This window comes from Erinaceus europaeus, chromosome X (genome assembly GCF_950295315.1).
Source record: "Erinaceus europaeus chromosome X, mEriEur2.1, whole genome shotgun sequence".
Taxonomy (NCBI): domain Eukaryota; kingdom Metazoa; phylum Chordata; class Mammalia; order Eulipotyphla; family Erinaceidae; genus Erinaceus; species Erinaceus europaeus.
In genome coordinates this window covers 22331073-22352124 of record NC_080185.1, presented here as the reverse complement: position 1 = coordinate 22352124, position 21052 = coordinate 22331073, and the positions used below count along the sequence as shown (strand labels likewise).

At 43.1% G+C, this 21052-nt stretch overlaps 1 protein-coding gene across 2 annotated transcripts in view; it reads left to right on the top strand.

Moving 5' to 3' along the window:
- SLC9A6 (solute carrier family 9 member A6) overlaps positions 1-21052 on the top strand; it is a 99429-nt gene that overhangs the window by 16149 nt on the left and 62228 nt on the right. For both annotated transcript variants that reach the window (XM_060182815.1, XM_007534521.3), the window contains exons 2-5: positions 9811-10010; positions 17840-17917; positions 18476-18552; positions 19150-19262. In XM_060182815.1, coding sequence (XP_060038798.1) covers positions 9811-10010; positions 17840-17917; positions 18476-18552; positions 19150-19262 — 468 coding nt within the window. The remainder of the gene's footprint in view (positions 1-9810; positions 10011-17839; positions 17918-18475; positions 18553-19149; positions 19263-21052) is intronic.

The window sequence follows — 21052 nt, the reverse complement described above, 5'->3', positions numbered from 1 at the left end:
ATTCATCTCTGGCTTCTGGTGGTGCTGGGGATTGAACCTGGGACCCCAGAGCCTCAGGCATGAAAGTGTGTAATAACCACTTGCTGCCTCCCTATGATCATACCTTCTCTCTCTCCCTCTCTCTCTCTCTCTCTCTCTCTCTCTATATATATATATATATATATATATATATATATATATATAATTTATTTATTTTCCCTTTTGTTGCCCTTGTTTTTTATTGTTGTAGTTATTGTTGTTGTTGATATTGTCATTGGTAGATAGGACAAAGAGAAGTGGAGAGAGGAGGGGAAGACGGGGAGAAAAAGATAAACATCTGCAGAGCTGCTTCACTACCTGTGAAGCGACTCCCCTGCAGTTGGGGAGCCAGGGGCTTGAACCGGGATCCTTACGCAGGCCATTGCGCGTCGCACCATGTGCGCTTAACCCACTGCGCTACCACCCGGCTCACAATACCTTCAATTACTTTCTCACCCTGCTGTGCCTCAGTTGTTCTGGAATCATTGCAGTGACTTTTTTTAAAAAAAAAATTATTAAAAAGATATATATGAGAGAGGGAGAGGCAGAGGGAGAGGGAAAGGGAGGGAGGGAGGGAGAGAGAAAGTCTTCAGAGCATAACTCAGGTACAGGTGGTGCCAGGAATCAGTCCAGGAACCTCCGGCATGCAATCCTTGCACTCTACCAGCTAAACCATTTCCCTGGCTATTGCAATGGCCTTTTGCCCAGCCCTTCTTTGTGCTCTATAATCTAGATCAGTCTGTCCACTTTTCAAAGATTGATTTATTCATTTTAAAAAAATGTTTATTTATTCCCTTTCTTGTTGCCCTTGTTTTATTGTTGTAGTTATTATTGTTGTTATTATTGATGTCGTCGTTGTTGGATAGGACAGAGAGAAATGGAGAGAGGAGGGGAAGGCAGAGGGGGAGAGAAAGACACCTGCAGACCTGCTTCATCTCCTGTGAAGCGACTCCCCTGCAGGTGGGGAGCTGGGGGCTCGAACCGGGATCCTTATGCTGATCCTTGCGCCACCTGCGCTTTACCTGCTGCGCTACCGCCTGACTCCCTGATTTATTCATTTTTAATAGGAGAGAACCAGAGCTTCACTCTGGCATGGATAGTGCCGAGGATTGAACGCAGGACTTCATGCCTGCAAATTCTGTGCTCCACCAGTGTGCAGTGTCCCTGACTGCTCAGTCAGTCTTTCTTTTACTTTTTTTTAAATTTAATTTTATTTATTTGATTTAGTTCAGTTTTGTTATTTATTTTTATTATCTTTATTTATTTATTAAATAGAGACAGCCAGAAATTGAGAGGGATATATCTATCTGTACACACACACACACACACACACACACACACACACGGGGGGGGGGGGGCCTGCAGTCCTGCTTCACCACTTGTGAAGCTCTCCCCCTGCAGGTGGGGACTGGGGGCTTGAACAACCCAGGTCCTTGCACATTGTAACAAGTGCCCTTAACCAGGTGTGCCACCACCCAGCCCTTCAGTTTATTTTATTTATTTATTTATTTATTTATTTATTTATTTCCTTTTGTTGCCCTTGTTGTTGTCGTTGTTGGATAGGACAGAGAGAAATGGAGAGAGGAGGGGAGGCAGAGAGGGGGAGAGAAAGATAGACACCTGCAGACCTGCTTCACCACCTGTGAAGCGACTCTTCTGCAGGTGGGGAGCTGGGGGCTCGAACCAGGATCCTAAAGCCGGTCCTTGTGTTTTGCGCCACCTGCGCTTAACCCAGTTTAGTTTTTTAGTGCATTCCTCAGCTCTGTGTTGTGGTATAGAGGATTGAACCAGGGATTTTGGTGCCTCAGTCATGAATGTCTTTTTGCATAACCATTGTGCTATCTCCCCAGCCCAGTCTTTCCTTTTTTAAAATTTATTTATTTATTTTTTATTTGCTGGATAGAGGCAGTCAGAAATTGAGAGGGGAGGGGGTGGTAGAGAGGGAGAGAGAGAGACACCTGCAGCCCTGCTTCACCACTTGTGAAGCTTTCCCCCTGCAGGTGGGGGCTGGTGGGCTCAAACCTAGATTCTTGCACACCGTAACATGTGCGCTCAACCAGGTGCGCCGCCACCTGGTTTCTTACAATTTATTTTTATTGTGGTCCGGGAGGTGGCGTAGTGGATAAAGCATCGGACTCTCAAGCATGAGGTCCTGAGTTCAATCCCCGACAGCACATGTACCAGAGTGATGCCTGGTTCTTTCTCCTCCTATGTTTCTCATTAATAAAGAAATAAAATCTTAAAAAAATATTTTTATTTTCATTCATTAATTTTTTGCTCCAGGGTTGTCACTGGGCCTTGGTGCTAGCACTGTGAATCCACTGCTCCTGGTGGCCATTTTTTTTTTTCTTTTCATGTTATTGGATAGGACAGAGAGAAATTGAGAGGGGAGGGGGAGAGGAGATAGAGGGGGAGAGAGAAAGACAGATACTTGCAGACCTGCTTTTTATCACTTGTGAAATGTCCTTGTGCTTCATACTATGTGTGCTTAACCAGGTCTGCCACTGTCTAGGCATATATATATATATTTTTTTTTTTTTTCATTTTTAATGAGAGGGAGAAAGGAGACAGACATCCCCCCCCCCCAGTGCATACCTCTGGTTTATGGTGGTGCTGGGGATTGAACCTGAGACCTCAGAGCCTCAAAGATGAAAGTCTTGCAGAATCATTATTCTGTAACCCTAGCCCCGAACTACTCTTTCTAAATATCACCTGCTTAGGTGACATCTCTGGAAAGACTTCCCTAATGCCCTATTCCCTTTTACTTCCTTTAATATGAGAGACAGACAGACAGACAGACAGACAGACACATCAGAGCACTGCTCAGCTCTGGCTTTTGGTAGTACTGGGGATTGAACCTGGAACTCCAGAAACTCATGCATGAGAATCTTTTTTTTTAAAGATTTTATTTATTTATTCATGAGAAAGGAGGAGAGAGAGAGGAAGAGGGGAGAGAGAATGAGAACTAGACTTCACTCTGGTACATGTGCTGCCAGGGATTGAACTCAGGACCTCACGTTTGAGAGTCCAGTGCCTTATCCACTGCACCACCTCCCAGACTACAGCATGAAAATCTTCTGCAGAACCATCATGCTGTCTCCCCAACCTGCTTAGCTACCGCTTTTCGGTTTTTATGACAACTCATCATATGAGCCATATTATAATTGTTTATTCAGTCTCTTCTTTCTTTCTTTCTTTCTTTCTTTCTTTCTTTCTTTCTTTCTTTCTTTCTTTCTTTCTTTCTTTCTTTCTTTCTTTCTTTTTAATTTTGCCACTAGGGTTATCATTGAAATTTCACACCTGCCAATTTTCATATTTCTGTGCTCTCAGTGGATTTTTAATTTTTTTAAATTTATTTACAAAACACAAACACTGACAAGACCATAAGATAAGAGGGATATAATTCCCACCACCAGAGCTCCGTATCCCATCCCCTCCCCTAATAGCTTTCCTGTTCTTTAACCCCATAGAAAGAGAGAAAGACCACAACACTACGCCATCACTGGGGAAGCTTCCCTCATGCAAGCACTCCCATTTGCTGGCCAGGTTCCCGTGCATGGAAAAGTATATATTCTACCAGGCAAAATACCTCCCAGCTCATATTCAGTCTGTTTTCACTAACTACGAAGAGTTCTTTGAAGAAGGGACCTTGTTTATTTCTAACTTGGAGGGCCTACTTAGTACAGTATTTCTGTCATACTATTAAAGGACTAGTTTAGGAGACAGGTAAAGTGTGACTAATAATGACTTATTGTGCTTTTCTGGAGTTCCAGAAGTTCAAGTTCAGTTTGTAGTCAGGCATACCTATACAGTGGAATATTTGAACACAAAAAAGGGGTGAAGTAAATTACATGCTACAACATAGTTAAGACTTGAAAGCCTTTTGCTTTCAAATCGACTCCTATTGTAGGAGTTGATTTCTATGGAATGAGCAGAGAAGGCCAATCTATATAGAGTGAAAGTAAATTAGTGACTGGCAAGGAATTGAGATGGGGGAAGGGACAGTGGTTGCTGGTAGATATGGAGTCTTTTTTGTTTTGAAATCGGATAGTATTGATCAATATACAACTCTGAAGTAACTAAAAACCACTAGATCATAGAGTTCAAAAGGGCTAACTTTAGGCTGTGTGGATTTGTACCTCAGCACAGCTGTTGTAAAGCTGCTTTATCAGTGCAGGTTTATAGTAATCGAGAGCCTTGTGCATATTTGAACATCAAGATACTGATCCAGGTAGCCGCCGAGCCGCATGTTGCCATCCAAGTGTCGCATTCAGTACTTCTCCTCCATGTTTTCATTTTGAAACAGGAATTTATTCTACTAATCGATTTTTGTGTGTGAGAGAGAAGGATCCAGACTGAAGGGCCCAGAACACCACCCTGGTGTGGTGTCAAGGATTGAATCTAGGACGACCCTCATGCAAGGAATGCAGTCTCTCTGCTGAGTTACCTCACCAGCCACTGAAGCAGATATATTTAAGAAAAAAAATGAACTGTTATTCCCACCACCAGAACTCCATATCCCATCCCCTCCCCTGGTAGCTTTCCTGTTCTTTAACTCTTTGGGAGTATGGATGCAAGGTCATTGTGGGTTGCAGAAGGTGGAAGGTCTGGCATCTGTAATTGCTTCCTCGCTGAACATGGGCATTGACAGGTCAATCCATACTCCCAGCCTGTCTCTTTCCTTAGTGAGGCAGTGCTCTGGGGAAGCGGAGCTCCAGGACACATTGGTGGGGTCATCTGCACAGGGAAGTCTGGTTGGCATCGTGGTAGCATCTGGAACCTGGTGGCTGAAAGAAGAGTTAATCAAATTGTTGACTAATCATGAACCTAAAGGCTGGAGTAGTGCAGATGAAGAGTTGGGGGGGGGGTCCTCCATTTTGTAGATAGCTAGTAGGCATATTTTAATTATATTCCAAAGGGCCTGTGGCTATACTAGCTTTTTTTTTTTTTTTTTTGTTCCCTGAGCCTGAAGTCTGATATGCCAGTGGATCCAAGTTGTTGTCTGGGGGGATGATGTCATGGCTGGAAAAAGGACCAGAAAGCTGGATCAGGGAAGAGAGTAGTTCTCAATTATAGGAAAGGGGTGTAAATATTGTTGACTGTAAACCCCATCGATTTGATGTGATCTGGGGCCCATATTCAGCTTAGGAGCCTATGTGATCTGCATCCCTGTAGATCTGAGCTCACATTCTGTGGTCATGAGTAGGAACATTCCAAGCTGCCCGAATATCAGGACCCATCTTCCTCAGGTGTAGCATAGACTATGTTGTCCAGCCTCCCTTCTGAGGATGGAAAATTCGCTACCATTTTTGATCCAAGTTGAGGGCAAGGTTCTTTGGGGGCCCCCAAAGGGGTCTGTTTTGTTGTTCCTGAGAGGGATGACTGGTAACAATGGAGAGAGGGATTTATTCGAGGTCTAGGCCCATCATGTCTGTTTGGGAATCTCAGGACTCCCCGACTAGGGCCCCAGCTGATGGGGTGGCCTGATAGTGACTAAAGAGTCATCATTAAAGTCTGCCAGTCTCTTGCCTTTATTCAGCTTTTACAATCCTTGCTTTGATAAGGATAGCTTGGGAGTAAGGTAACTGTAATAGGAAATAGGTGAGGAGGGTATCTAAGTCTAAGTAGACACTATTTCATTATGAGCTTCATACTGACTCACTGAAGACTATTGTGTACTTTTGCGTTCATGTATATATTTTGCCCTAATTTATGGATACATGTGAACATATGCCCTATCTCACGGGACCTGGTCTATATCTAGGTTTTGGGACTTTGTTAGGATGTGAACCACCTGGAATGGAATTAGAGAATGCTATGAAAGGAAAGGTCACACCTGAGTGATGAAGCTGAAGGGTTGACATTCCTCCCCGACATCTCTTAAGTAAAGCATACTTAAGTGGTACTCGTTGCGTTGGTTAGGCTGAGATCAGCAGGTTTAATATCATTTGGTATGACTTGAGAGAAGCATGCAGGAAAGTGAGCCCCAATCTAGAGGTTCTGGGACTGGGAAATAAAGGCTCTATAGAGGAAACAGGAGGTTCCTGCTGTCTTAGGGTTTGAGAAGGCAATAGATAGTTATTGCTATAATCACATTATTTGGCAGTTGGGTTAACTTTGAAACATCCCTTTGTTAGAATTTGCTGTATCATATGCAACATCACCATAATTTATGCCACCGGTTGCTCTCCCTGGTATAAGCTTTTAAGAGAGTCAACATATCAAAGACTCAGTCTATGGTCTGTGCATTAAAACATTTGAGACATTCAATCAAGTTTCCCCTCTCATATTAGTTAAATAGTGATGTATATGACTATAAATTAATAGGAGTGTACATAAACACCATTCTAACCACCAAAAGACTGTGTGTCCCATCGCATCCTCCGCGCCCTATGACACCAGACATCCACCCTCACCCTCAACCCAGGGTATTTACTTTGGTGCCCTACTCGTTTTTTGTTTGTTTGTTTTTTTAACCGGAACACTGCTCAGCCCTGACTTATGGTGACGTAGGTGATTGAACCTGGGACCCCCAGAGCCTCAGGAATTAGAGTCTTTTTGTATATCCATTAAGCTATCTCCAGTGCCGCCCTCAGCTGTTTTAAAATTCAAACCTGGCCTTTTAATAGGAGAACTCAGATGAGTCTACAGATATTCTTTGACCTTCCAGTTTGTTAAGTGTGTGTTATTTGACTAGCCATATGCTTTTTTTTTTTAGCCATATGCTTTTGAATTACTTGAGAAGTATGTATGTTTAACAGTCTTATGAATTATGAATTGATGGATGGGACTAGGAAAGCCATTTCTTCTCCCCCCCCAATACTAATTTATTTATTTTTTAAAATATTTTTTATATTTATTTATCCTCTTTTGTTGCCCTTGTTATTTTATTATTATTATTATTGATGTCATTGTTATTGGATAGGACAGAGAGAAATGGATTGAGGAGAGGAAGACAGAGAGAGAGAGAAAGATAGACACCTGCAGACCTGCTTCACCGCTTGTGAAGCGACTCCCTTGCAGGTGGGGAGCTGGAGGCTCAAACTGGGATCCTTACCCCGGTCTTTGCACTTTGTACCACGTGTGCTTAACTTGCTGTGCTACTGCCTGACTCCCTAAAATACTAATTGATTTAACCTTGTGGTAAACATTATATATTATATATATAGTCAGAATTGTGTTGGGCTTATAGTGATTTTACATTTTGTTCAAAATATTAAATGTTTCTATCCAGCATTTCTTATATTTTTTTAATTGGGGGGGGATTGATGGTTTACAGTAAATACGGTTTTTGATGCATGTGTAAAATTTCTCAATTTCCCAGCTTAGGTCCACCTCCACCATCATGCACCAGGACCTGAACCCCCTCCCCTCCAGAGTTCTTTACTTTAGTGCAATACACCAGACCCAGTCCATGGTCTGCTTTGTGTTTCCCCTTCTCTTCTTATTTCTCAACATCTTCAGTGAGTGATATAATCCCACATTTAGCCTTCTCTTTCTGGCTTATCTCACTTAATATGATTCCTTCAAATTCCATCCAAGATGAGGTGAATTGGCGTGACCTCATCGTTCTTAATAGCTGAGTAGTATTCCATTATGTATATATACCACAACTTTCTTTTTTTTTTTTAATTCTCTTTATTGTGGATTAGTGGTTTACAGTCAACAGCGAAATACAATACTTTGTACATTCATAGCATTTCCACATAACAATACAGCCCCCACTAGGTCCTCCTCTGCCAACAAGTTCCAGGACCCGAACCCCCCACCCTCCACCCCAGTCTTTTACTTTGGTACAAAGAGAGGAACTTTTGACAAGCTGTTGCTAATTTCCTTCGAGAACTATATTTAAAACCACAGTGAAAAATCAAAAACTGGGGCTGGGTGGTGGTGCACCTGCTACAATGTACAAGGACCGGGGTTTGAGCTTCTAGTCCCCACCTGCAGGGGGAAAGCTTCACAAGTGGTGAAGCAGTGCTGCAGGTGTTTCTCTGTCTCTCTCCCTCTCTATTACCCCCTTCCCTCTTGATTTCTGGCTGTCTCTATCCAATAAATAAAGATAATGATAATTAAGGAAATAAAAAACTGGGGCCAAGTGGTGGCATACCTGGTTAAGCGCTCACATTATAGTACTCAAGGACCTGGGTTCAAGACCCTGATCCCCACCTATAGGAGGACACTTCACAAGTGGTGAAGCAGGTCTGCAAGTGTCTTTTTTTTTTTTTTTTTTAAGAAAGGAGACATTAACAAAATCATAGGTTGGGAGGGTACAACTCCACACAATTCCCACCACCCAGTCTCCATATCCCATCCCTTCCCCAATAGCTTTCCCATTCTCTATCCCTCTGGGAGCATGGACCCAGGGTGGCTGTGGGTTGCAGAGGGTGGAAGGTCTGGCTTCTGTAATTGCTTCCCCGCTGAACATGGGCATTGACTGGTCGATACATACTCCCAGTCTGCCTCTCTCTTTCCCTAGTAGGGTGGGTCTCTGGGGAAGCGGAGCTCCAGGACACATTGGTGGGGTCTTCAGTCCAGGGAAGCCTGGCCGGCATCCTGATGGCATCTGGAACCTGGTGGCTGAAAAGAGAGTTAACATACAAAGCCAAACAAATTGTTGAAGAATCATGGACCCAAAGGTTGGAATAGTGGAGATGAAGTGTTGGGGGCTACTCACTGCAAACTCTAGTGTACTTCTGCTTTCAATACCACAACTTTCTTAGCCACTCATCTATTGTATACCTGGGTTGCTTCTAAATTTTGGCTATACAAATTGTGCTGCTATGAACATAGGTAGACACAAAACTTTTTGGATGAGTGTGCTTGATTCCTTAGGATATATCCCCAGAAGAATTGCCATGTCATAGGGTAGGTCCATTTCTAACCTTCCAGACTGCTCTCCATAGGATTTGGACCAATTGAAATTCCCACCAGCAGTGCAGGAGGAAGGAAACCCATTTCTAAGATGATTGGACCATCAGGTTGGGACACCTTGGATAATGCTCTGTGTATAGATGCTATCTTCATCTTTTATTCCTTTCTCCATCAAGCGGTGCAATGACATGTGTTGTTATCTTAGGGAATGTTATTCTTTACTACCACTTTTAATCATTGTGAATAACCTGCTGATTATATATACATATATATATATATATATATTCATTTTTGTCGCCCTTGTCTTATTGTTATAGTTATTATTGATATCGTCGTTGTTGGATAGGACAGAGAGAAAATGGAGAGGGAAGGGGAAGACAGAGAGGGAGAGAAAGATAGACACCTGCAGACCTGCTTCACAGCCTGTGAAGCGACTCCCCTGCAGGTGGGGAGCTGGGCGCTCGAACCAGAATCTTTCAGCGGGTCTTTGCACTTTGCGCCACCTGAGCTACTGCCTGACTCCCAGATATTTTTTTAAAAGACTTTATTCGTTTATGAATGATAAAGATAGGAGGAATGAGAAAATACCAGACTTCACTCTGGTACATGTGCTGCCGAGGATTGAACTCAGGACGTCATGCTTGAAAGTCCAATCCCTTATCCACTGTGCCATCTCCTGGACCACATTTTTTTCTTTTTTACCAGAGCACTGCTCTGCTCTGGTTTATGTTGGTATGGGGGATTGAACCTGGTATCTTGGAGCCTCAAGCATTAGAATTCATTTGTATACCCATGATGTCATCTCCCCCCACCCATATAGACTTGTTATTAAGCAGAGTTCTGATCTGTCAGTCCCAAGGTGTATGTGGGGTCTATTAGCAGTGGCCTGTCAGAAGAGCTTACCTTGTTTTCTTATTCCAGGTCTGTTGGTGGGCCTTGTTCTTCGATATGGCATCCATGTTCCGAGCGATGTGAATAATGTGACCCTGAGCTGTGAAGTACAGTCAAGCCCAACGACGTTACTGGTGAATGTTAGTGGCAAATTTTATGAGTATACACTGAAAGGAGAGATTAGTTCACATGAACTCAACAATGTTCAGGATAATGAAATGCTGAGAAAGGTAAGTCCTTAATTAAAGGAATTCTTTTTTTTTTTTCCTCCAGGGTTATTGCTGGGCTCGGTGCCTGCACCATGAATCCACCGCTCCTGGAGGCCATTTTTTCCCCTTTTTGTTGCCCTAGTTGTTGCAGCCTCGTTGCGGTTATTATTGCCATTGTTGACATTGCTTTGTTGTTGGATAGGACAGAGAGAAATGGAGAGAGGAGGGGAAGACAGAGAGGGGGAGAGAAAGATAGACACCTGCAGACCTGCTTCACCGCCCGTGAAGCGACTCCCCTGCAGGTGGGGAGCCGGGGGCTCAAACCGGGATCCTTGCCGGTCCCTGCACTTTGCGCCACGTGTGCTTAACCCACTGCGCCACCGCCGGACTCCCAATTCTTTTTTTTTTTTTTTAAGGTATAACTAGCAGCAAAGTGATTTGGGGAGAATAAACAATGAAAACATTGGAAAGACTTTATACTTAACTTATTTTTCTTTTAATTTTTATTATCTTTATTTATTGGATTGGGACAGCCAGAAATAGAGAGTGTAGGGGGGAGATAGAGAGGGAGAGAGAATGACAGACATCTGTAGCACTGCTTCACCATTTGTGAACCTTGCAGGTGGGGACTAGGGGCTCAAACCCGGGTCCTCGTGCATTGTAACGTGCGCTCAGCCAGGTGCGCCACCACCTGGCCCCTTTATTTATTTTTGTATAGAGACAGAAAGAAATTGAGAGGGACAGGACATGGGGAGAGGGATAGAGACACCTGTAGCACTGTTTCACAGTTCATGAAGCTTCCCCACTGCAGGTGGGGACTGGGGGCTGTGCATACTATAATGTGTGCACTTTAGCAGGTGCACCACCATCTGGCTCCATGGGGAATAAAATGTAAAGATCTATTTACTGATTAGGGAGACAGTGTAATGGTTATGCAGGAGGACTTTCATGCCTGAGATTCCAAAGTCCCAGGTTCAGTCCCCCATACCACCATAAGTCAGAGGTAAGTAGTGCTCTGGCCTCTGTTTCTATACCTTTCTCTCTCGTTAAAATAAAACCTATGCAGCTATATCACACACATACATGAGAGAGAGAAAAAAGGAGAGAGAAAGCAGAGTATTTTTCAGCTGACTTGTGGTGGTACCAGGGATTGAACATGGGACCTCTGGGGACTTGGGTTTGCTTATAAATTCTGTGCTCTAACACATGGATCCAGTTTCCTAATCATAAATTATGAATGTTAATGATATTTAAAACAGTCATATGTGAGATATAAAGAAACAAAGCAAGATAACTGAACCAAGGTTACCTGGGAAGGGGAGGGTAGTTAGCCAGACCACAGTGAGTGGTGTGTGTGTGTGGGGGGTGGCTCCACCGGACTGTGGTTGAGACATACTGGTACTTTGACATTACAGGTCGTAACATACATAATGAAGTAGTGTGAAACTGTACTCCTCAGACAGTGCTGTAAACTAACATTAATAAAAATAAAATAATCAGCCTTTTAAAGTCACATAAGGTTGGGGACCAGGTGGTGGCTTACGTGGCAGAGCGCACAGGTTACAAAGCACAAATACGCTGGTTCTATCCCTTTGTCCCCACCTGCAGGGGGGAAGCTTCCGAAATGGTGAAGCAGTGCTGCAGGTGTCTTTCTTTCTATCTCGCTCTCAATCTCCTCCCCTTTAATTTCTCTCTCTCTCTCTCTCTCTCTCTTTCCACAATAAATAAGTATAAACTATTTTTAAAAACATTTATTTATTCCCTTTTGTTGCCTTGTTGTTTTATTGTTGTCGTTATTATTTGATGCCATTGTTGTTGGATAGGACAAAGAGAAATGGAGAGAGGAGGGGAAGACAGAGAGGGGGAGAAAAAGATAGACACCTGCAGACCTGCTTCACCACTTGTGAAGCGACTCCCCTGCAGGTGGGGAGCCGGGGGCTCAAACCAGGATCCTTGCGCAGGTCCTTGCACTTCTCCACCTGTGCTTAACCCGCTGCACTACTGCCCAACTCCCAGTAAAATATTTTTTAAATGACATAAGGTCTTAGTGAATATAAAGAAAAGGAACGGACATTATGCGTTCCATTTTCTTTTTCTTTTTTTTTTAAATTTATTTTTTCAAATATTATTCCCTTTTGTTGCCCTTGTTTTATTGTTGTAGTTATTGTTGTCGTTGTTATTGGTGCCATCATTGTTGGATAGGACAGAGAGAAGTGGAAAGAGGAGGGGAAGACAGAGGGGGAGAGAGAAAGATAGACACCTGCAGACCTGCTTCACCGCCTGTGAAGTGACTCCCTTGCAGGTGGGGAGCCGGGGGCTCAAACTGGAATCCTTACACCACGCTGGTCCTTGCACTTTGCACCACCTGCGCTTAATCTGCTGCGCTACCACCCAACTCCTACATTCCATTTTCTAATTGAGGGTAAATACTAGACTTCTTTTTGCATCATTCTTTGAGGTTTATAGTTATAATAAATGACCACTATTGAGTTAAGGAGAATTTGTGTTTTTTTCTTTTTTAAATATTTTTATTGGGGAATTGATGTTTAAATTCAACAGTAAATACAATAGTTTGTACATGCATAACATTCCCCAGTTTCCCATTTAACAATACAACCCCCACTATGTCATTTACGATCCTTTATGGACCTGTATTCTCCCCACCCACGCACCCCTGAGTCTTTTATGTTGGTGCGATATGCCAATTCCATTTCAGGTTCCACTCGTGTTTTCGTTTCTGATCTTGTTTTTCAACTTCTGCTTGAGAGTGAGATCATCCCATATTCATCCTTCTGTTTCTGACTTATTTCACATAACATGAATTTTTCAAGGTCCATCCAAGATCGGCTGAAAATGGTGAAGTCACCATTTTTGAATTTGTGTTTTTTTCACATTGCAGATGGTCCTTAAGAGTTTCATAATTCTTCAGTGTGTTGGCTTTGTGTGATCATACCTACATATTCCATTAATATCTCTGAATCTTTTCTGGCTTTGATTGTATATTATTATTATTATTATTATATTACATTATCTATTTATTTTTTACCAAAACACTGCTCAGTCCTAGTTTATGGTGGTGGGGGGAATTGAACCTGGGACTTTTGGAGCCTCAGACATGAGAGTCTCTTCCTATAACCATTATGCTATCTATCTTCCTCCACCTACTTTGATTGTATTCTAGAGTGAACACATTTTAATCTGTGTTTGATTCACAACTTGGCACACAACTCCAAGGGCCTCAGTCTGAATATCAGTTATTGTACTGCAAAAAACTTGATGTAGGTGGTTGTAGGTGGTTTGGGCTGCAGTCTTGCTGCTTTCCAAACATTCTTGGAGCTGCTTTCTCCTGTCCGCTCCATAGCTTCTAGCATAGAGCTTCTCAGGGCCTCTCTGCTTATGTCTCAGTTTTCACTTACCTTTGGCCATTTGCCTTCACTCCTGGCTTCTACATCGGCTGGCCTTGGCTCTTAAAGCCACTTCTTTGTGTTCCCTACATCTTTATGCTTTTTAACATTTCCTACAAACTTCAAGTTGACTTTGCAGTAGGTGTCGGAAAATTCCAGTTTCTTAGAAGTTCTAGGAAATGAAATTTCAGCATGGACTGTGTGTAGCTGCTTTGTGTTTGTGTCAGATCCCACTGCAGCCCTATGCACAGAAGAGGGCGTCTGCGTGAGTAGAGTGAATTAGTCTTAAAAGAAACAGACTGGCGGCTGGGCGGTAGCACAGCAGGTTAAGCGCACGTGGCGTGAAACACAGGGACTGGCACAAGGATCCCAGTTCGAGCCCTTGGCTCCCTACCTGAAGGGGAATCGCTTCACAGGCCGTGAAGCAGGTCTGCAGGTGTCTGTCTTTCTTTCCCCTTCTCTGTCTTCCCCGCCTCTCCTGATTTCTCTCTGTCCTATCCAACAACGATAGCAATAGCAACAACAACAATAATAACAACAATGATAAACAACAAGGGCAACAAAAAGAGGGGGGGAAGGGTTAGAAGCCTGAGTTGTATAGAAACTTTCTACTATAATATACCTTATATGTATACTTCTAGAGAAATTCTTTGTGCAAGGAATCTGTTTTCTTCTTGCTAACAGTAATGTCATAGCCTACATTTTAAGTTAACGTGTGTGTCCGTGTGTGTGTGTGTCCGTGTGTCCCCTCCACGGCTATTGCTGGGGCTTGGTGCCTACACTACTAATCTACCACTCTAGGTGGCCATTTTTTCCTTTAAAAATATTATTTATTTATTATTGGATATACATAGAGAGTAATTGGGGGGGTAGATAGGGAGAGAGACAGACACCTGCAGCCCTGCTTCACCACTTGTGAAGCTTTCCCCCCTGCAGATGGGGACCAGGGGTTTTAACTAAGGTCCTTGTGCACTGTAACACAAGCACTTAACCAGCTGTGCCACCACCTGCCCCCCCCCCCTTTTTCTATTTCATTTTACTTTTTTTTTTAAAGAAAATCACCCTTGTGGACACTCCGTTATGTTAATTTTAGGAAATTCTAAACTGAGACAAAGTGCAAAGAAGTTCCTTCTGTATGGACAGTGCTGTCGGAAGAGAGAACTTTAACCCTGTCAAAGAATTCACGGTACCTGCCCTTTTCTCCTAGCCGAGCAAAGCAGCCTGTTCACAAAGAGAAATCAGATAGAATCTGTCCATACTCAGACATGTGTTCATAGACTGACTAGTTTTTTCAAAGGATTGAGCCGATTGTCAAAGGACAACATGAGTTGGTGGATTAGGCCAACGGTGGTGCCATGGTGGGGTATTGTACTATTGTCCTGGAAGATGCTACTCTTGGAAGAGACCCATTCAGGGGTCTTTCTCTGTGGTTTCTTACAACTGCGTGTGCATGTACAATCATCTGAGGGGGAAAAAACTGTGTACATATGTAGGGTTTCAGATGTTACCTAGGCAACTGTGGTGATCATATTGTAACATATATCAACATTGAATCATGATATCATGCACCTGGAATAGGTCGTTGCATGTCAATTGTTCCTCAATAAAAAAAAAAGTTGCAAAGGAATAAAAAGAAAGTCAAACTTTTTTTAGAATTACATTACGTTACATTACGTTACATTACATTACATTACATTACATTACATTACATTACATTACATTACATTACATTACAATGAGACAGATTTAGAGAATGGCACAGAAACACCAAAGCACTGCTCACCTCTGGCTTAAGGTGGTGCTGGGGATTGAACCTGGGACTTTGGAGCCTCAGGCATCAAAGTCTTTTGCATAGCCATTATGCTATTTCCCCCAGGCCTTATTTTCTGTTTTATTCAGTAAGGAAGAAAGAAATTGCGAGAGCAGGGGCAGATAGAAAGGGAGTGAGAAAGATAGACACCCACAGACCTGCTTCACTGCTTCCCCGCTGCAGGTAGGGGTGTGGGCTGGAACCCTAGTCCTTGTACACGTTAACACGCGCACTTAACCAGATGCATCACCGTCCAGCCCCCTGTTCATGTGTGTTTTAGGTAACAGTATGTTCAGATTTTCTCTCTCTCTCTTTCTCTCTCTCTCTCTCTCTCTTTTTTTTTTTTTTTTGCCTCCAGGGTTATTGCTGGGGCTTGGTGCCTGCACTACTAATCCACTGCTTCTGGAGGCCATTTTTTTCCATTTTTGGTGCCCTTGTTGTTGTCATTATTGTTACTGCTATTGTTGTTGGATAGGACAGAGAGAAATGGAGAGAGATGGGGAAGAGAGAGGGGGGAAGAGAAAGATAGACACCTGCAGACCTGCTTCATGGCCTGTAAAGCGACCCCCTTGCATGTAGGAAGCCGGGGGCTCGAACTGGGATCTTTGAGCCAGTCCTTGTGCTTTGAGCCATGCATGCTTAACCTGGTGGGCTTCTGCCCATTTTATCCTATTTTTAAACTTTTTAATGTCATAGTATTATAACCCACTTTCCACAGACATGCCTAGATTGATTGTTCTAGCACCATCTCCTTGTATGTTGTTTGAGAAATAAGTAGGGGTCCGGGTGGTAGCTCTGCGATTAAGGACCTGCGTAAGGATCCGGGTTCAAGCCCCTGGCTCCCCATTTGCAGGGGGTTCACTTCATGGGTGGTGAAGCAGGTCTGCAGGTGTCTACCTTTCTTTCTCTCCCCCTCTGTCTTCCCCTCCTCTCTCCATTTCTCTCTGTCCTATCCAACAACAGTGACGTCAGTGGCAACAATAACAATAACGACAACAACAAGGGCAACGAAATGGGGAAAATGGCCTCTAGGAGCAGTGGATTTGTGGTGCAGGTAACGAGCCCTAGTGATAACCATGGAGGCAAAAAAAGAGAGAGAGAGAGAGAGAGAGAGAGAGAGAGAGAGAGAGGGAGAGAGAGAGAAATAAGTAGACTACTAGCTATCCCATCTGAACTACTGTTCAGTTGCCACAGTAATATCTTTTTCTTTTTCTTTTTTTTTTTTTTGCCTCCAGGGTTATCGCTGGGGCTTAGTACCTGCACTATGAATCCACTGCTCCTGGAGGCCATTTTTTCCCTTTTGTTGCCCTTATTGTTTATCATTGTTATTATTATTATTATTGTCGTTGCTGGATAGGACAGAGGGAAATCGAGAGGGGAGGGGGAGACAGAGGAGGAGAGAAAGATAGATGAGATGCCTGTAGACCTGCTTCACTGCTCCTGAAGCAACCCCCCTGCAGGTGGGGAGGGAGGGCTTGAACTAGGATCCTTATGCCAGTCCATGCTCTTTGAGCCATGTGCTCTTAACCCACTGCACTGCCACCCAGGCCCCCCTACACAGTAATATTCTTGCCTCTCACCAGTTTAACATTTTTATTTTTATTTTCTTTCAAAATTTTTTATATCTTTATTTGTTTATTGGGTAGACACAGCCAGAAATTGAGAGGGAAGGGGATGATAGACAGGGAGAGAGACAGAGAGATACCTGCAGCCCTGCTTCACCACTTGTGAAGCTTTCCCCCTGCAGGTGGGGACTGGGGACTAGAACCTGGGTCCTTGTGCACATAACATGTACGCTCAACCAGGTGCACCACCACCCGGCCCCTAACATTTTTATTATTTATTTATTCATATATCCCTTTTGTTGCCCTTGTTGTTTTATTGTTGTAGTTATTATTGTTCTTGATGTCATTGTTGTTGGATAGGACAGAGAGAAATGGAGAGAGGAGGGGAAGACAGAGAGGGGGAGAGAAAGAGAGACACCTGCAGACCTGCTTCACCACTTGTGAAGCGACTCCCCTGCAGGTGGGCAGCCGAGGGCTAGAACTGGGATCCTTATGCCGGTTGCTTGTACTTGGCGCCACCTGTTCTTAACACGCTGCGCTACTGCCCAGCTCCCACCAGTTTAACATTTAAACCAACTTCCTTTCCTCCCTCCCTTTCTCCCTTCCTTCCCTCCCTCCCTCCCTCCCTTTCTCCCTTCCTTCCCTCCCTCCCTCCCTCCCTTTCTCCCTTCCTTCCCTCCCTCCCTCCCTCCCTCCCTTCTTTCTATCCATCTCCATGGTTATTGTTATTGCTGGGGTTCGGTGCCAGCAGTACGAATCCACTGCCCCTGGCAGCCTTTTTTTCCTTTTTAAATTTTTATTAAGCAGAACATAGAGAATTTGAGAGGAGACGGAGTGATGGAGAGGGGAGGGAAAGATAGATACTTGCAAACCTGCTTTGCCGCGGGGCGGGGGGGGGGGGGGCTGCTCAAACCTGAATCCTTAAGCGGGTCCTTGTACTTAGTACTTTACCCAGTGTGCCACTGCCCGCCCCCAACCATCTTTTTCTTTTTGATGATCTGATAGTTAATATGTGATCTTCTAAGATGAATTTGAAAGGAACTCATCCAACAGAACTCTTTATTTTAACAGGTTACTTTTGATCCAGAAGTATTTTTCAACATATTACTTCCTCCTATCATATTTTATGCAGGATACAGTCTGAAAAGGGTAAGTACTTTTGCATTTTATATACTTTATATAGTCTTAAAGTTTGGTTTTATAAGGATGGCCTTACAGTCAGTCCTTATCTCTCTCTCTCTCTCTCTCTCTCAATTTTACCTAACACTGCTCAGCTTTGGCTTATGGTGGTGCTGGGGATTGAACCTGGGACTTCCACACTTTAGGCATTAAAGTGTGTTGCTTAAGCCATTGTGCTGTGTAGCTGGTCACAGTGTTGTGCATTGATTGGCCTGGGCCTTAGGATCTTTTGGCATTTCAGAAAGCTCACTCACTCACTCACTCACTCACTCACTTCTTTCTTGCCACCAGGGTTACTACTGGGGCTCAGTGGCAATTCTTTTCATCCTTTCTCTCTTTTCTCTCTCTCTCTCTCTCTCTCTTTTTTTTTTTTTGCTGATATGTATGCCTGCATATAAATTATTTTCCATATGTCCATCAGTGAATGATATATTTAATATTAGCATAGCACATATAGAAAAAATATTTTTCAGATGATTGGGAAGTATTCTAACACAGTGTGACTTTTTTTTTTTTTTTTTTTGCCAGAGACATTTCTTCCGAAACCTTGGCTCTATCTTAGCATATGCTTTTCTTGGAACAGCAATTTCTTGTTTTGTAATTGGGTAAGTACTTTGAGTTGAATACTCTTTTTAGCCTTCAGTTATGATTTTTAAATAATGAATGTTTGGAGTATTGTATTCCTGGAAGTGTCTGAGAACTTTAATAATAAAATGTATTTGCATAGATAGAAAGTTGAGTTTCTCCTTAAGCCAAGGTAGTGCCTTATTTAATTTCCATGAATTAAATCTGGGATTAGTTACAAACTACTCCAGTAGACCCATCTTTTATTCTTTTTTTTAATATTTATTTTTTCCCTTTTTTGCCCTTGTTGTTTTATTGGTGTAGTTATTATTGTTATTGATGTCGTTGTTGTTGGATAGGACAGAGAGAAGTGAGAGAGGAGGGGAAGACTGAGAGGGATAGAGAAAGACACCTGCAGACCTGCTTCACCGCCTGTGAAGTGACTCCCCTGCAGGTGGGGAGCCAGGGGGCTTGAACTGGGATCCTTAACACTGATCCCTTGCGCTTTGCGCCACATGCGCTTAACCCGCTACGCTACCGCCCGACTCCCCCCATCTTTTATTCTTACTGTAGTCTAGTTTCTTGAGCAAGTTGACATTTTATTTCCTAAAGCAGAACTCTGTGTACTTACTGGACAGGTCAATAATGTATGGCTGTGTGACACTGATGAAAGTAACCGGACAGCTGGCAGGAGATTTTTACTTCACAGACTGCCTGCTCTTTGGTGCCATCGTCTCAGCAACTGATCCAGGTATGGTTTAGGCGGAATGGAGCTGAAATGCTTGTGTACAGTATTTTGCCTGGGAGGTGATGCAGTGGGTAGAGCAGCGGACTTCCAGACATGAAATCCCGAGTTCAGTCCCCAGTATTATATATGCCATCTGGTATTCTCTATCTCTGTCTCTCTTTAATAACTAAATAAATCTTTTTTAAAGATTTCATTTATTTTTATTTATTAGCGAGAAAGGTAGGAGGAGAGAGAAAGAAGCAAACATCACTCTGGGACATGTGCTGCCAAGGATTGAACTCAGGACCTTATGCTTGAGAGTCCAATGCTTTTTCTACTGCGCTACTTCCCAGACCACCTAAATAAATCTTTATTTTGAAAGTATTTTGCCGTCTTGGGGATAGATAGTATAATGATTATGCAAAGAGATTCCTGCCTGAGACTCTGAAGTGTCCCGGGTTCAGTCCCCTGTACCATCATAGGTCAAGCTGATGAGTGTTCTGGTTAAAAAAAAAAAAGTATTTTGCATTCAAAGGTCATGGAAGTATTTATTTTCTTTTAGGTGTAGAATTCTTAATTTGATGCTGTTTATTTCAGGGGGATGGAGAAAGCATCACTCTGACATATTAATATATGGTGCCCAGGATCAGACTTAAGACCACATGCAGCCAAGTCGTGGGCTCTGCCATAGGGCCAACTCCCCAAGAGCCTGGTGCTAGATTTTCTAACTAGCAGCCAAAACAAAATCCATGGTTCCTTTTGACTGAAGCACACATTTATTACTATCCCTTTACACTATCATATTTATTTGCCTGTTGACAGCCCATAATTTATTTCTCTTTAATCAAGATGTGTCTGGTATTTCCAGTTGATCTCTTACCCTAGTGATTAGGTAGGGAAAAATGAACTAGATTTGTTAAAATGTGTAATAATTATGCACTTGCTTTCAAACTTCCAGAAAACTAGTTCCATAAGAATCTTTTATTTATCCTGGTCCCAGATTTAATCTCTAGCACCACCATCAGCCAGAACTGAGTAATGCTCTGGTTTAAAATATGTGATATATATATATATAGGGAGAGAGAGAGAGAGAGTCAGCTGTCTGCATTTCAGAGTAAGGGAAAATAATGATAGTTAAATGTCAGACGACATGCAGGTAGGATTTATGGTCATCAGTGGGCTTTCATTACCTCAAAAAATTTGTTCTGGTCAGGGAGATATCTCAGTGCCTCAGAACACAGGACTTGCATGTTCTGAGGAACCTGGTTCAATTCTTGGCACCACCAGAACTCAATTATGCTCTGGTCTCTCTCTTTTATATATTTTTATTTATTTATTTTTAAATATTTATTTTATTTATTCCCTTTTGTTGCCCTTGTTGTTTTATTGTTGTAGTTATTATTGTTGTTGTCGTTGTTGGATAGGACAGAGAGAAATGGAGAGAGGAGGGGAAGACAGAGAGGAGGAGAGAAAGATAGACACCTGCAGACCTGCTTCACAGCCTGTGAAGCGACTCCCCTGCAGGTGGGGAGCCGGGGTTCGAACCGGGATCCTTATGCCGGTCCTTGTGCTTTGCGCCACCTGCGCTTAACCCGCTGCGCTACAGCCCGACTCCCCATTTTTATTTATTTTTTACATGGAGACAGAGAGAAATTGAGAGGGATGTGAGAAAAAGAGAGGGAGAGAGAGATGCCTGCAGCATTGTTTCACCATTTTGAAGCTGCCCTAATACAGCTGGGGGGGTGGGTTTGAACCCAGTTCTTTGTGCACTGTAATGTGTGTGCTCAACCAGCCACACCGCTACCTGGTGCCTG